This window comes from Nicotiana attenuata, unplaced genomic scaffold (genome assembly GCF_001879085.1).
Source record: "Nicotiana attenuata strain UT unplaced genomic scaffold, NIATTr2, whole genome shotgun sequence".
Lineage (NCBI taxonomy): Eukaryota > Viridiplantae > Streptophyta > Magnoliopsida > Solanales > Solanaceae > Nicotiana > Nicotiana attenuata.
This window is the reverse complement of record NW_017670234.1, coordinates 2,960,357-2,977,025: the sequence shown is the minus strand read 5'-3', so window position 1 is coordinate 2,977,025 and position 16,669 is coordinate 2,960,357. Positions and strand designations below refer to the sequence as shown.

The 16,669-nt window shown below is 35.0% G+C and overlaps 1 protein-coding gene across 1 annotated transcript; it reads left to right on the top strand.

The window, feature by feature from the left end:
- Positions 1-9,157: 9,157 nt before the first annotated feature.
- On the top strand, positions 9,158-16,669 carry LOC109236336 (eukaryotic translation initiation factor 2 subunit alpha homolog). Its single transcript, XM_019402509.1, has 7 exons — positions 9,158-9,684; positions 13,567-13,623; positions 13,710-13,796; positions 13,878-14,024; positions 14,236-14,340; positions 15,735-15,833; positions 16,257-16,669. The coding sequence occupies exons 1-7, from the start codon at positions 9,301-9,303 to the stop codon at positions 16,407-16,409; spliced, it is 1,032 nt and encodes a 343-aa protein (XP_019258054.1). The 5' UTR covers positions 9,158-9,300; the 3' UTR covers positions 16,410-16,669.

The window sequence follows — 16,669 nt, the reverse complement described above, 5'->3', positions numbered from 1 at the left end:
TATATATATATATATATATAAATTTGAAAATATGAGGGAAAAATTGGGTATCAACAGGGTCTTCTGAAGTCCAGGGGTAGTAACATGCGTCTCGGGTGCTTGTCCCACAGCCGGAGCTACTGGTGGCTCCTCAGTCGCTGCCCAGGCTGGTACTCGGGCTTAGCACATGCCCCTTCTCAGCCTATGCCCCGGCCTCATGCAGCTCTAGCAGGGGGCGCAGGTGGCTGATCATCTGATCTAGCAGTGTGTGTCCTTACCATCTGTGAGAGAATAGAAAGACAAACTCAGATTTCGAAATCAACAATTCGCACGATAAGGAATCTAAGAGGTGGAACTTCCTAACAGTTTCGTAGCCTCTTGAAGATAAGTATAGATGTCTTTATACTGATCCGCAAGACTATACTAAACTTGCTTATGACTCGTAGCACCTATGAACCTAGAGCTCTGATACCAACTTGTCACGACCCAAATTTCCCACCTTAGGATGTCGTGATGGCACATAGTCTCTAAGACTAGGTATGCCTAACATTCATTGATAGTTTAATAGAAATAACAAACTAAGATAATAAAATAACCCGAATAAGCTCATAACAACTCCAAAATAGAACATCAGTAACAAAATCCCCAAAACCGGTGGAACTGAGTCATAAGCTCTATAAAAATATATTAAAAATCTCTAATATAATTTTTTTTGATAATAAACAGTAGAAAAAGGAATAACATAAGGTGACTTCGAGGCCTACGAGCGTCGAGCAGGTATACCTTGAAGTCTCTGAAAATAACTGAACGATCACTAGCGTCCAGTTGGAGCAGATGTACCAGGATCTGCACAAAAAATGTGCAGAAGCGTAGCATAAGTACACCACAACGGTATCTAGTAATATCAAGCCTAACCTCGGTAGAGTAGTGACGGGGCAGGTCAAGACACCTACTAGGACAAGAAAAACTGAGTAGAGCATAATATAGACTAATAACGGAAAAGGAGGAAATGAATGATAATAAAGTAGTACAAAAATGTAGACTAACAACTGAATTTAAGGCAATAAGGAGTGAACACATGATATGAACAACAAGTAATCAAATGCGGACAATTTCAAGTAAGACAAATGAAGAAACAATAAGAACTGTTCAACCATCAAGCCTTTTTAATGTAGAAAGTACAACAAAACCACAATCGAGGTACCACACTTCATAATCTTATTTCACATGTCACAATCACAATCTTCCCTATATCACTGCGTGAGCCTTGTATTTATTTTAAAAATATTTTTTCCCGAAATAGCTACACGTGTTTTAGCCCCCTTATTTCACCGTGTGGCTTCAAGTAATTACCTTACTAGCAACACGTGTATTAATCCCACCTAATCTCACTGCATGCGTATCAACCCCTATTCTTATATCACCGCATGCGTATCAACTCCTATCCTTATACCACCGTATGCATATTAATATCACAACACAATAATCAACTCGCACCACACGTGCCCATATGCCACAACACTTGCCAAAATCAACAATACCAATATTACCACAACATATAGCCATGGCTCAACCAAAATATGTACAAGAATCTCAATAATAACAAAATGAATGAAAAATACTCAACAAGGAAAGATATCTCAACAATCAATAACTTTAACCTCAATGTGATAGTAGCTTTCACAACTTCAACATCAATAACCCAACAAGAAGATATTCCCACGAAATAACAACTTCAAGTAAGAGTAATTCAACAATAAAAGAGGTAACAAGACAATAAGAGAGGTAACAACTTCAACTAAAGCATATAAGAGCAAATATAACAATAAAAGATAGAACAAGTGCTAACAACGTCAAATAGAGCATGTGAGAATAAATTTAACAAGGAAAGATATAACATGTTATGACAATTTCAATTAAATGCATGGAAGAAGTCTAAAAGTGTAAAACAGTCAAAATACCACATATAAGCATGTGTACACACTCGTCACCTAGTGTACTCATCATCCACATAAGACAAAGAACACAATAAATCCAAATCCTAAGGGGCGGTTTCCCTCACACAAAGTTAAACAAGATACTTACCTCGACTAGGCCAAATTAACCCTAAAAATATCTTTTCCCCTAAAATTTGCCTCTGCACGGCTCAAGTCTAACAAAAAAATGACTTAATATCATCAAACAACGCAAAGGAAATAAATTTTAATCAATAAAGCTATGATCTTTACACAATCTCCCAAAAGTCAACAAAACTCAAACCTCGGGCCCGCTCAGTCAAAACCCGAGTCCAAGGGTAGCTTCCAACTATCCATAATCCCACGAGTCCATATATGTGTTTTGTTTTTAAATTCGAGTCTAAATCGACTCTCGAAACCTAAATTTTCATTTTCCAAAACTTTGAGAAAAATCCCCACAATTTCCTCTTTGATTCTCATTAATTTGATGTTAAATCTAACATATAATCATGAAATATAGTTGGAAATTGATTAGAATTACTTACCCAATGATTGTAGATGATAATCCCCTCTCCAATCGCCTCCTACCGAGCCTAGGGTTCTAAAAAGAGAGAAAATGAGATGAAATCCCGACTCCCAGCCTTTTTGTTCAGTTGTAGATGTTACAATTGCGACACTGGATTTGTATTTGCGAACCCTCGCAATTGCGAAGAAATCCTTGCAAATACGGCGGCTTACAAGCCCAGGAGATGTCACAATTGCGACACAGACCTCACAAATGTGAAGTCTGCCCTCCTCGAAAATGCGACCAAATTGTCGCAATTGCGACCTACCCAACTTAAGCTTAGCCTTCGCAATTGCAAACCAGGTATCCAAATTGCAATAGTTGAGTCCCCCTGTCAAGTTTGCAATTGCGATGGTGGTGCTCGCAATTGCGACAACTACAATACTAGCACACCAGCAACCTGTATTTGAGTCGAAACCTTTTCGAAACACGTCCGAAACTCACCCGAGCCCTCAAAACCAAACATCCACACAAGTCTAATAACATCATACGAACTCGCTCGCACGATCAAAACACAAAAATAACATCTAGAACTACGAATCGGACATCAAAATGCATGAATTTCAAAAAAAAACTCAAGAACCTCTAGAATTGCAATCAAACGTCTGAATCCTATCAAACCAACTCCAAATGACACCAAATTTTGCATACAAGTTCCAAATAGCAAAACGGATCTATTCCAAATCCCAAAATCAAATTCCAAATCTGATAGCAGAAAAGTTAACTTATGGTCAAACTTGAAAAATCTTCTAAACCTCAAATTGCCAACTTTTGACAAAACAAGTCAAATCAACCTAGGGACCTCCAGATTAAATTTAGGGCATACGACTAAGTGTAAAATCATGATACAAATCTATCAGAACCACCAAAATATCGTTCCGGGGTCGTTTTCACAAAAGTCAAACTTCGGGCAATATTTCTAATTAGCCTTCTAAGTCAAGAACCAAAGGGTCCAAATCAACCCAAAACCTTCTCGAAACGAAACTAACCAACCCCTCAAGTCATAAAGCCACAAATACGCATGTGTGAAGCATAAAAAGGGAAAAAGGGTGCAAATACACAAAATGACTGGTCGGGACATTACAAAACCTCAGATCAAATTTTGACCAAGCGAGCCCGGGGTTGACTTTTGTTCACTTTTTTAAAAATGATCAAAATTTACATTTTTCATTCGTGGGTAGTTTTTAAAGCTTATTTTGAATTTTTTAATCATTAATTGGCTAGATTCGGTTGGTTTGGAGGCTTTTTCAAAAGGCAAGTTCGTGGTGGATTGATTGATTTGGTTGTGGAGTGAGGTAAGTGTCGTGTTTAACTTTGACTTGAGGAAATTAGGACTAGTTAGTCTATTTGCTATGTGAATTACGTGTGAGGATGATGTATATGCAAAGTGACGAGTATATATGCATCGTCATGGATTAAAGCATGCGGGTGAAAATTAATTTATTGTACTATGTTGCTTCTTTTACTATGCCTTATATGCTTTTGTTAGATTGTTATTCTTGATTGTTCGCTTTCGTGTTAAATATTAACTTGAATTTTTTGTGATATCGGAAGTTGAATTTGTTTATCATAACACCACGATTGAAGCTGAAATCAGTTTACCACGTTGCTTGATACTTTGGGTTATTGTTGTTGCTTGGTAAGTAAGAGCGAAAAGCATGAAAGGTGTTGCCGTACCATATTTGCATATTGTTATCATTGAATGAGTGAATGTTAGGATAAAAGCACGAAGGGTAATGTGGTGCACTTGATTGCTTTATTATCATCTTTTATATCATGTGAGCATGAGGGTAAAAGAACGAATGGTGATACCGTGTCATTTATTTTATCATATCATTAACATATGGTGAGGATGAGTGTAAAAGCACGAAGGATTATGATGTTCCATTGCATTTATCTTATTATATGATGAGGGTGAGAGTAAAAGCACGAAGGATGATGTCATGCCATTGATGATTTTATTGCTTTACTTGGTTTCCGGATTTGTGAATTATTTGGCTGCACTTTTGTTTATTTTCGAAAGAGGCTAATCGATGATTTTAACTTATTATTCTGATCTTTCCCCCTATTTACGTGTTCCCTCCCTGTTAATATTTTAAATGCTCTAACTATTAGTTCTATTGCTTTTATGTATATACCTGTATAGGTTTTTAGCAGGTATCTTATCATAGCGTCGTCACTACCTCGTAGAGGTTAGGCTCGACACTTACGGAGTACATTGGGTCGGTTGTACTCATGCTACACTTTTGCACTTCTTGTGCGCATTCTGGAGTTGTTCCTAGCGGCGTTTAGTGGAGTTGCTGCCCGGATCACATCTGTATTTGAAGACTTGAGGTAGACCTGCATGGCGATCGCAATCCTAGAAGTCCCATTCCTTATCAAGATTTACTGTTTATTCTATCGGAACAGTTAATTCCTTCAGACATTTGTTGTAGAACCTTTTAGTATGGTCATGTACTTGTGACACCAGATTCCGACTTTCGGTTAGTTGGTGTTGGAATTATTATGTCTATTTTAAAATCCTACAACTTTAACTCTAATTATACTACTTTCAATTATCTAAAAATAATTAGTTGTGAACTAATGTTGGCTTGCCTAGCAAGTGGACATTAGACGCCATCATATCTCCATGGTTAGGGAGTTTGGATCGTGACAAGTTGGTATCACAGCACTAGGTTTTCTAGGTCTCACGAGTCATGAGCAAGCTTAGTAGAGTCTAGAGGATCGGTACAGAGACGTCTGTACTTACCTTCTAGAGGCTATACCGCTTTAGGAAAGGTCACTTCTTTCTTTCTCTATTCTGCGACTTTAGTCTATCACTGAAGTTTGAACCATTCTATTCTTGTTCTCTCATAGATGGTGAGGACACGCACAGTATCCACAGATGGTCAGGAGCCAAAGCCCCAGGTTGCAGCCACTACCAGGAGTACGGGTTGGGGCCGAGGTCAAGGTAGAGGCAGAGCTCAACCTAGAGCACGTGCAACAACACCTACTGCGGAGCCTCAGTTCGAGCAGGAGGAGGAGATCCATGTTCATACCATGCTAGTTGGACCAGCTCAAGTCCCAGATGTCACGACCCCAAACTCCTACCTTAGGATATTGTGATGACACCTAGTCTCTAAGACTAGGTAAGTCAAACATACAAGAGAATATAATAAAAATAACCACTAAGAATATTAAATTAACTCATAAATCTCATGATATCATTAATACTGAATAACAATCACAAAACTCCCCAAAATCGGTAAAACTGAGTCATAAGCTCTACGAAGTACATTAGAAATCTCAAATTACAATACTGTTTGATGTGAAAATAAACAGTAGAAAAGAAACTAATAGATAGTGACTCCGAGGCCTGCGGGTGTCAAGCAGGTATACCTTGAAATCTCCGGAATATCTCGTTCAATCACTAGCGCCCGGCACAAGCTGAAGTACATGGATATGCACAATAAATATGTAAAAGCATAGCATGAGTACACCACAATAGTACCCAATAAGTATCAAGCCTAACCTCGGTAGAGTAATAACGAAGCCAGGTCAAGACACCTACTAGACAAAAGAAACCTGAACAGAATATAATATAATCTAATAACAAAAAATAAAGAAATAAATGACAACAAGGCAGCACAATTGCATCTTGGAAGAAATGTGGTCTTGGTGCGAGATTACGGGCTATGGGATGGCAAAGCGGAAGAAATGTCAATCGCATACTGATTATATGAGGGATCAAGAAGCTATAACCGACTGGACTGTCCACATGTATGCAAGTCTACTATGAGATTTTTGCAAGCGAAATCACAAACTCAAGGCCTTTTTTTCGCATCAACTAGTGCAGGACCTCGAACCTATAGTACCATGCTATGTAGGACCTGTGGATTTGGTCTCAAAGACACTCGCGACTCAACATAGGCTCTTGGTGATGAGTGTTTCACTCGAGATAACGTTGCAATCCTTGCATAATCCTTTTTTTCAACTTCTTAGGAGGAGATAATCAATATGAGTTTTAGCAACCATACTCTGAAGTAACTCAATTAATCATATAAATAATTAATTGAGTTAATATTGGTAGCCTTTTATGAGTAATTACTAATATTAATAGTATTTATGAACTAACTAATATTCGTAGTATTTTTTCTTTCAAATGCCAAATTGAGTAATTTTTTCTAAAGTTAAAGGTAAAAATATTAATTAATTCTATTTTAATTTTAAAATAATAAATTTTTTGAACTAGTTGTTTTTATTAGTCGTAACAACCAAAAATGTCAGGACTATAATCTATATATAATAAAAGAAAAGGCAAAAATAACATGGTAAGCTAAGTGGCAACATAATAAAAATCCAATTGGCAATTTTAGGACAAAGTTAGTTAGATTATGTAATAATGAGTTTCTTTTTGAATTTAAATTTTTAAAAAATTGAATTATGCATTATTTATTATTAATAATTTGTTACTCTTTTTGAATTTGAATTTGAATTTATACATAGAAGAAAAGTCTAATTTCTTATTTCATATAATGTAGAATTTTTTTTAAAAATATTGATACATTTTATACAAAATAATAAAAGAATGACGAAGTAAAAAATGAAAAAAATCAAAACTTTATATTGAAAATAAAATAGAAGAAAAGTCTAATTGCTTATTCCATATAATGTAGAAAAAAATAATCAAAATATTAATATATTTTATACAAAATAGTAAAACATATATATTTTGAACGAAGTAAGAAATCTATATTATCTATGTTATATTAAAGGAGGTATCTATATATTATGTACACATAATAAAAGAAGAGGCAAAGACACCATAGTAAGCCAAGTGACAGCATAATAAAAAGTCACCTCGCAATTTTACGATAAAAAAATTGTTGTTCATAAGATTAAGAAGTGTCAAAATACTACAAATCACTTGATAAATTTTACAATTATTCATGAAAAAATTTTAAGAACCAAAAAAATTACCAAGATACAATTATAAAGTAAGTAAATAATATACAAAAGTATTATTTACAAATTTAGACAAATTGAATAATGTGAATAATAAAAGGCTTATCTCTAGACTTTTGAATAAAAGATAAAAGGCTTCTCTCTTTATAATTTTAATGAATTCAAAATCATAATTTAATAAAAAATAATGGTATTTAAATTATAAGTAAAATACTAAATTTCATTAGAAGAAATATACGAAAAGTGGAAATAAATATAATGTTACGATATTTATAATTTAAATTAATTGAAAAAACTAATTTAAATAATATCACTCAAAAAATTTGTTGATAAATTCAGACAGTTGAAGAATTTTGAATAGTAGACAAAAAATTGATACTATTTCGATGAATTCTGTACCCAAGTGTCATCACTATAACATGTCAAGTTTAAATTTTTAGGATAAAACTACAACAAAAGTTTCAAAATTATTTTAGAATAGAAGATAGAAAATTAAAATTAATCAAATTAACCTGCCAATTTTAAAAAAATTAATACTTCTTGCCACGTTTGTTTGATAGTTTTATTTATTTATTTATTAAACCTTCCAATGCAAAAAGAAATTAATATTTTCTCCCATATTTTTTTGTGCTACGGTTTGTAATTTATTTATATACTTCATATCTTTCTTACACATAAACAAGAAATAAGAAAAAAAATCACCCGAAAGTTTAACCCCACGACTAATATCTTCCCAAGCGTTGGCTTGAAACAATAATTCTAAACTACCTTCATAATTGATTCCTATCCACGTTCTCCTATGCAAATAATTATTATGTGATTTCTTCTTTCAGATAACCACATTAAGCCAAGTGACAGCCTAATAATAAGTCATTTGACACTGCTTAAGACAATTGACAATATTAGGACACGATAATTAAATAATGCAATAAAATTAGTTAGTTTAAAATTAGTATGGTTAATTTTGCTAATATGATTGTGAAATGCAGCATTTCTAATTACATTAGAGGTTGAAGTTTTTTTAGTGCCTAAAAAATTAATTTAACATTTAAATTTCAAGAGATAAGTAATTAACTTCATTCCTAGAAAATACCTAACTCCAAAACCCACGTCTTAAAATTTAAAAAAAAATAAAAAATATTGCCCTTAACTCCATCACCAACATCTTCTTAATTAAAAATCTATTATTCTTAAATATTCTATTTGATTCAACTTTGCCAGCAGATTTTAGCATTCTCACAAACGGTAATAATTGTTACGAACAATATTCAAATGGAATTATGCACCATAGCAATGTTTCTTGATCGGCCTAAATATTCTCTATATATCAATTAAATCAGGCAGCTTTTTAACCTATTAATTATATTATTACTCATCTGTTTCTATATTGTTGCACAAGTTTTATTAGTTGACGGGTTTATATAATAATATTATCTAATATTTCATGAAAAAAATAAAAAAGATGATAACTATTTTTTAAAAACTTAATGCAAAATTTATCCTGAATTTTTTTAATTTCTTCGATTATTTAAATAATAAAATTGTAATTCAAGATAAAATAGTAGACTTTGGATAGACTTGAATGTATGAATATCTCGTGTATTTACATGTTAATAAAATGATACTTGCATGTTTCTTTGTGTATGTTGTATTTTTCAAATAATATTTTTTAATAAAAAATTATATTAAATATTCTCTGCCCAAAAAGCAGGTAAAATACCTATACAATTCTGGGTGGTATCTCTTCTTTCAGCCCCTGCACAGACAAAAACCCATTTTTTATCATCCCTTTCTCCAAAACCCCCCTCAGACTTTCTCCGAAACCCTAATACTTTCACTCCAAAACTAGCCCCAATCATGGCGACCAACTCCCCGAACCTCGAATGCCGAATGTACGAAGCCAAGTACCCAGAAGTGGACATGGCAGTAATGATACAGGTGAAAAGCATGGCGGACAGCGGCGCATACGTTTCGCTTCTCGAGTACAACAACATAGAAGGAATGATCCTTTTTTCTGAACTCTCTCGCCGTCGAATTCGGAGTATTAGCAGTCTCATCAAAGTCGGCCGTATCGAGCCGGTTATGGTTCTTAGGGTTGATAAAGAGAAAGGATATATTGATCTGAGTAAACGAAGGGTTTCTGAAGAAGACATATCGGCTTGTGAGGAGAGGTATAATAAGAGTAAGCTTGTTCATTCAATCATGCGTCACGTTGCTGAAACCATGGGAATTGATCTGGAGGTACTACTCCCTCTGTATCATTTTATATGGCAGTATTTAGCTGAATTTGGAGTTTAAGATGTTATTTTGACTTTTTGTACTCCCTATGTCCAAATTATTGTGGCGGTGTTTGACTGTGCACGAAGTTTAAGAAAAAAAAAAGAAAGATTTTTGAAACTTATGTTCTAAAGCAAGCCATTATTATTTGTGTGACTAGTGTTTTAAAAAGTCGTGGGCTTAATGTGGGACATTTTACATATGACTCAGTGGGGCGTAAGCCTCATGGGTATTTAATTTTAATATTTCATGAAATAATATAATTACAATAAATAATTTAAATTGGTAAAATTTCACAAAAATTGAAGAAAACTATAAATAAGTGAAAAATATATATAGATGTGCTCCAACACCACATAAAACTAATCAAAACAATACATTATATGCTACTTACAAGCACAAGTTACTTGAGTTGAAAAGAATAAAGTTTTTTACATGGAGGAACAAAAAGTATGACTAACCTGCAATTTGAATTTCGAACTTGCTGCTATGGAGGAGAATGATGTTTTCTTTGTATTTGCAAAAAAGAATTGACCGTTCGTTGCTTTTGGGAGATAGTAGCAGACTAGTGGACAAGATAAAGAATTGTTAAAGACCATAAATTAGGGTTTCTAGCAATAAAAAAAGGTCTTGACTTTTAAATCTTTTTTAAAATTTTTGAGTAATTATCGGATATTTGAGAGTTTGGGTACTATATTAAGGACTTCTTTAGCAAATTCTATTTTAATTTGAAAAAGTCTCTTGGGCTTATGCCTCACTACAAAAACGCGCCGAATTGCTATGCGTACGCCTTTTGAGACTTTCGCCCCCACCATCGCCTCAGGGCATTTTTGGTGCGCCTCGCCCTAGGGCTCGTCCCGGGCTCACCCCAAGAACGCCTTTTAAAACACGGTGTATGACTATATATCATCTACTTAACGGTAAATTAAGAAGTTTAAAATTGAGTTATTTCTATACAGAAAAGTACTCCCTTCGTTACAAAATTGAGTTTATTTTCTTTTTAGTCAGTTTTAAAAAGATGAATTCTTTCTGAATTTGAAAATAATTTAATTTTAAAATTTTTCCGACCCTTCATGAGATGATTTATAGCCACACAAATATTTATGGATTGTTTTAGATCACAAGTTTCAAAATTCTTCTTTTTTTTTTCTTAATATTCGTGCCTAGTCAAATAGGTTAAACAAATTGAAACAGATGGAGTACCATTCGTCGGACAAAAATAAAAAGGGAAGTGTGCCAAAATGGGATAGGGGGAGTAGTGATAACGGATGGAGAATATTAAAGTAATAGATGAGAAGTTAGCTTCGTTTAGAATACATGATATCTAAGTTTAAAATTTTGAAGTTTTGAAAGTTGTATTGAATGGAATGGTGCCATAATTCTTGCAATGTCTCTAAATGAAGAAACATGGCATATATATTGAAACAAGGGAGAATATTTGGTTATGTCTTTTGATAGCATCAAGGATAGCTCACCACCACGTGACACAATTATCAAGGAGTCTCTCCAACGTCCTCGATCGCTTGCGAAGGATCTCCAAGTGAAATTGGTTGGGCTGCTAATGAAGATCAAGAAGTGTTTTCTTCTTGAGGAGGAGCTAAAAGGCTTGGAAGTACCTTACAAATACTTTCATGTGCTTGTGATGTCATTGGGAGTGACATGGAATCATCGGAGGAGCCAAAGGAGTAGCCCACATAAAAAGCTACTGCCAAATTTTGCGCAAATTTGCGCTCAAAGTGCAAATTGCATTGCACATTTGGGCGGTAGCGCAAATTGCAGCGGGAGACTTCGCCAACCCGACCTGGAGCTTTTATTTTAAGAACATTTTGGGGCTTTTCTTATATTTTTAAGTCCTAGTTAAATCTAAAGTGTTTCATTAGTTAGGAATTTAGTTTTTGGATGATAATTAACGTATTGAGAGAATCTTCTCTTTTGTTTTCTGAACAACTCTTGATCTTCTCAAGGTAATCTAATTCCTTGTTAAAATTTTCATTCCTTCTATGATAAATTTGATTTGTTTTCTGTTCTAATTCCAACATTCTTCCTTTCCTGTACGTGGGATTGTGAGATTGAATATTAGCAAGATTTTCGGTTTCTATACCGATTATATTGTTAGTTTCAAGTGACATATCTTTATTTGCTTTAATCCACATTATTATTTGAATGTCAATTAGTTTCAGTTGCAAAATCTAGAATTCATAGTTGAATATTGCTTTCGTTATCTTGAACGCTATCATCTTTGGATTTTCAGTTGAATATGAGGTCTCTGGATATTAGAAATTATTGAAGTGTGAAGTGAATGGGACTGAGTTACTGTTGTTGACTTGGCATTTTGGTGCGCTCCTATTTTGAGCTTTGACTGGTGTACTGGCCTAAAGATGAAAACCAAAGCAAAAGAAGTGTTTATGCCAAATGATTCTTAAATTTGGGGTTTTTCCCGGATAAGGTCGAATTGCTCTGCTTTGTCTTAAGCAGTATGATGAAACCGAATTCGCTTAGACAAACTCAGAGAAACTGTGATTTGGGAAATTTAGCTGTGAGCTCGGTCCTTTGTGCCATGTCTTAAAGATTAGGGATAGGGCCACAGGGGTATATGAAGGCTCTTCTAAGATAACAGTTGTATATCACAAAGGAAAAAAAAAGTTTAATTTTATGTTTACCATTATCAGTTTGTTTGTGGATACCATCCGATTAGTTTCTCTTCATAAGACCTCTTGATTTAGAAATGTAGAATACCTAGATTTGCAAGAAATATGTTTCGCAATGTATTCTGTCACATTATTGTGAAGTTTGGGCAATGTTAACTTTCCTCTTGGATTTAGTCCTTTGGATAATGATTTGCTTCAAGGCCAAGCAGGAACTGGAATGTAATCTTTGCTTTTTAGGGAGTTTATGAGCAGAGAAAAACTGCTGATGTTACTGCAATTGGATGTTGTCCTGTGGTCAATGTAGGGTTTCAACACATAATTTGTGATTGAATTGCAGGGGGAAGATACCTGTTCTGCCGGTGTATGATCTGGGCCTGCTGGATTGGTGCAGTACATAGTTATGAATCCTAATTAATTGAGTTACTCAATTGTGAATTGTATCACCTTTTTAACAGTTTACACGTGGGAATTTTACCATTTTCTTTTCTATGTTTTACTGCTCCATAACTGGGAGTGCGTAAATAAAATATATTCTATGATATGCCTTTGCCCTATCGGTGTAGGGGTAAGGTCTGCGTACACATTACCCTCCCCAGACCCCACTTTGTGGGATTTTACTGGGTAGTTGTTGTTTTTGTTGTTGATATGCCTTAACATGAAGGCGTTTGTTACCTTCATTTGATCTTTTTCTCTATCCTTTGCCGTGTAATATTTTGGCTTAAGGGTGATTATTCCATCCTGGTGCCTCTGAGCATTTCTGCCTTATCGGGACTGTGCCTAATAGTTTACTGAACGCGTGTAGCTGCTTTATCTATGTGCCCTTTGCCTTGCAAACACATAGTTTTCCGCATGTTAATTAGAACTTCTGCTGCTTTAAAGTGGATGTCCATTTACCCCCCGTGTCATTTTCTTTTCTTTCTGCGGTAAAGTTACCAGGACCTGCTGCAATCACTTGCTGTTTGAGAAATAAGAAGAATATTCATCATTATTTATTTGAGATTAACGCGCAATCACTTGCTGTTTGAGAAATAAGAAGAATATTCATCATTATTTATTTGAGATTAACGCGTTTTGGTGCATAATGTACTTTCAGATCCATACGATTCTGTTAAGCTTTTTCCTCTTCTAGTCCCTGTCAAATAGATCTTTGAATTTCTTCTCTTCAATTGCTCTTAATCATTTGCCTTGTTTATTGCAGGACTTGTACATTCATGTTGGTTGGCCTTTATACAGAAAATATGGTCATGCTTTTGAGGTGGGAATTTGTATCAATTTCCAAAGATTTCTTTTCCCTCTTCTGATTGGCAAGATTCATTATGGATTTCTTGGTTTTGATTCCAGGCATTCAAATTGGTTGTCAGTGATCCAGATTCAATTCTTAATTCCCTCACCCGTGAAGTTAAAGAAATTGGCCCCGATGGGAAGGAGGTATACTCTTTTGTCATATCATTTTCATGGTTAATTTCGTCCAATGATGTCTAATGATATTTAATATATTATCCTCCGTAGGTAACTAAGGTTGTTCCTGCTCTATCTGAGGAAGTTAAAGATGCATTAGTCAAGAATATTCGGAGGAGAATGACTCCACAGCCTTTGAAGATTCGAGCAGATATTGAGATGAAATGTTTTCAGTTTGACGGTGTTCTTCACATCAAGGTTTGTATATTTGGCATCATCATTTTCATGCAATTGTCTATTTCTTCAACCAGTTGTTATCACTTGTAGAGGTTGCATTTTTCTTAATGCTGTCATTGATAAATAAATTGATAACATTACCTATCAAAAAGGGGAAACAACTTGTACAGGTCACATATTGTTTGTAATGTTAACCCCCCTTTTTTGATGATTTATTTCACGTCTGGTGCAGGAAGCTATGCGTAAAGCAGAAGCTGCGGGTAATGATGATTGCCCAGTTAAAATTAAACTTGTTGCTCCTCCAGCATACGTGCTCAATACTCAGACTCTTGACAAGGTAAGTAATTGTTTATTGCATATATTTATGGGTAGCCTGTTTTACCTGAGTGAAATGTTTTTAGTCTTCACCTTTCAAAAGTATCAGATTGGTTTGTGGTGGAGCATTTTTATTGCTCTGAGGTCATTTTGGTCAAGAACATGCAGTACATATTAGTTCCGCCTCGAAAGCATATTATTTATTTTTGAAAAAGCGAAGAAAGTTGGGAAAGCTAACTGCTTCAAGGGCGGGGTCAGAGTTCCTTACCCAGGTTTAATATCGGAACTCGATCAGCCGGCGGAAAAGTTTATGGAAACATTCTTCGTCCATCTCTTAGCAAGTGGCAGGCCAAATGCATATAGACTGCCCGCTATGTGCTATTACCTCCTTCACCTTGATTTTGCTTGAAAGACTCTTTTTTCTCTTTTCTCTCTCCATCATCTCAGCTGTTGCAGAGTGAGTTCTTATTTTATCAGTAATACTTCCACTTATCTATCATAGTTTTATAGTCAAAGAAGGACGCCTGTTTGGATAATACACTTTTTAGGATGCTCTAGCTGGACCCCTTTTGCTTACTATGACCTTTGGGGACCACCTGTTCGATGTCATTTTTCTCCTATCCATCATGGGTTGCTTCCCAAAAATCTTTTGGCTTTCTCTTTGGTTTTATTGTGCTTATTTTCGAGTTAGGTGGTTAAGAATGAATGTCAACTTCACAGGATCATTCTTTTAACTGCCATTATCGTTTCATACTCTCAAGTATGCTCATTAACTATAATCAATGTTAAAGCTACTTCTAGAATTAATCTCTTATGTTGTACTGCTGCTGGAAAGTGAAAAAAAGAATTAAAAAATACTTTAGTGGGCAATTGCTGAGCATAGTTCCTTCAAAAAATTCAAGTAGTGCAAACATTTATAACTAGTTTGGTCACCTACCGCATTATGCCTTAGCTGTTATCACCTACCGTATTATGCCTTCTAACAACTACCTAGAGGGTGTTATATGATAATCATCAAATGCAGATAAATACCTCAAGGTGATGTATGCTAAATCACTTGTACCAGATATCACTATTCGCATTGAACTGTAGAAAGTACCACTGCTGGTGGCTAACTACTGAAGTAAAGATTACTTTCTATAATGTATAAAACTAAAGGTATGCAGATAGTTGTCTTGGTTTAGATGTGCTTAAAAGATAGTGACGGATACACTGCTTTAAAAGCTGATCCACTGTTGTGGAGTGCAAATACAAACTTGTCTATACAGCTTCTCGGTTGCAACATTTCCCTCTTTGTTTATATCTGATTGTTGAACCGTTGATATATAGTTTTGTACATGTAGTTCTCTAAAATTTATAATTTTTAAGAGAATTCAACTTGTTAGGTTACGGTTTCTATTTTATTGCTTTTGGCAGGAGCAAGGCATAGCAATCCTTACTAAAGCAATTGCAGCTTGCACCGAGGAAATAGAGCGTCACAAAGGAAAACTTGCTGTCAAGGAGGCTCCTAGAGCGGTGAGCGACTATATTCATTATGAGTACTTTTTTTGTGAAATGTGCTTCTTCCTATGTTTGGATGACCTTTATTTGGAGACTGGAATCCAGATTAACCATAATAGATATAGTTGGTAAATCTCTTAATAATCATTTGATAGCAGGGGTAAGATTCAGGAGGTTCTATATCACAGATGCCATACTTGTTTTGTATTTTACTTTGGAATTACTTGTGAACTAGTATAACATGGTCCTTGATACATATGTATATTTCGATTGAATAAAGCTCTCTGGCTCGAAACTGACTGGAATTGAAAACTTTAATCAGGAAAAGTTAGAAGTGTATGCATCTCTGGCTCCCGTTTTCTTCTTTTCTTGCTTTCTGTTTTTGACTATGTTATCTTATTTCTTCTATGGCGATACTGATGTGATTAATCTCTTCAGGTGAGTGAACGGGAAGACAAATTACTTGCTGAGCAGATGGCTAAGCTTGGTCGTGAAAATGAGGAGATCAGTGGTGATGAAGATAGTGAAGAGGAGGAAGATACAGGGATGGGAGAAATTGACGTGGATTCAGGAGCTGGAATTAGAGAGTAAAAATGCCACAGCTTGTATGGACTTGGAAAACACATTGTTCACGGATACAGCTCCTACGGAACCTACCCCTCATCCTTTTTCTTGTCCCTTTGTAGCCTTTTGCTTACTTTTGGCCATTTTCCTTGATGAGCATTTTAGTTTTTACATAAAATCAATCTTGATATTGAAGTTTGTGCGGCTATTTGTTAATTCCAAACTTTTTAAATATATATTTGCAATGAGATTGAGCAGCCCAATACAGTGTTATCTTAATTCTTTTA

Excerpts from the sequence above, each read along its gene's own strand:
- LOC109236336 (XM_019402509.1), top strand. The coding sequence starts at position 9,301 with ATGGCGACCAACTCCCCGAACCTCGAATGCCGAATGTACGAAGCCAAG. Across the intron at positions 13,624-13,709 it reads AATATGGTCATGCTTTTGAG|GCATTCAAATTGGTTGTCAG; the intron begins GTGGGAATTTGT and ends TTTTGATTCCAG. Across the intron at positions 14,025-14,235 it reads ACGGTGTTCTTCACATCAAG|GAAGCTATGCGTAAAGCAGA; the intron begins GTTTGTATATTT and ends CGTCTGGTGCAG.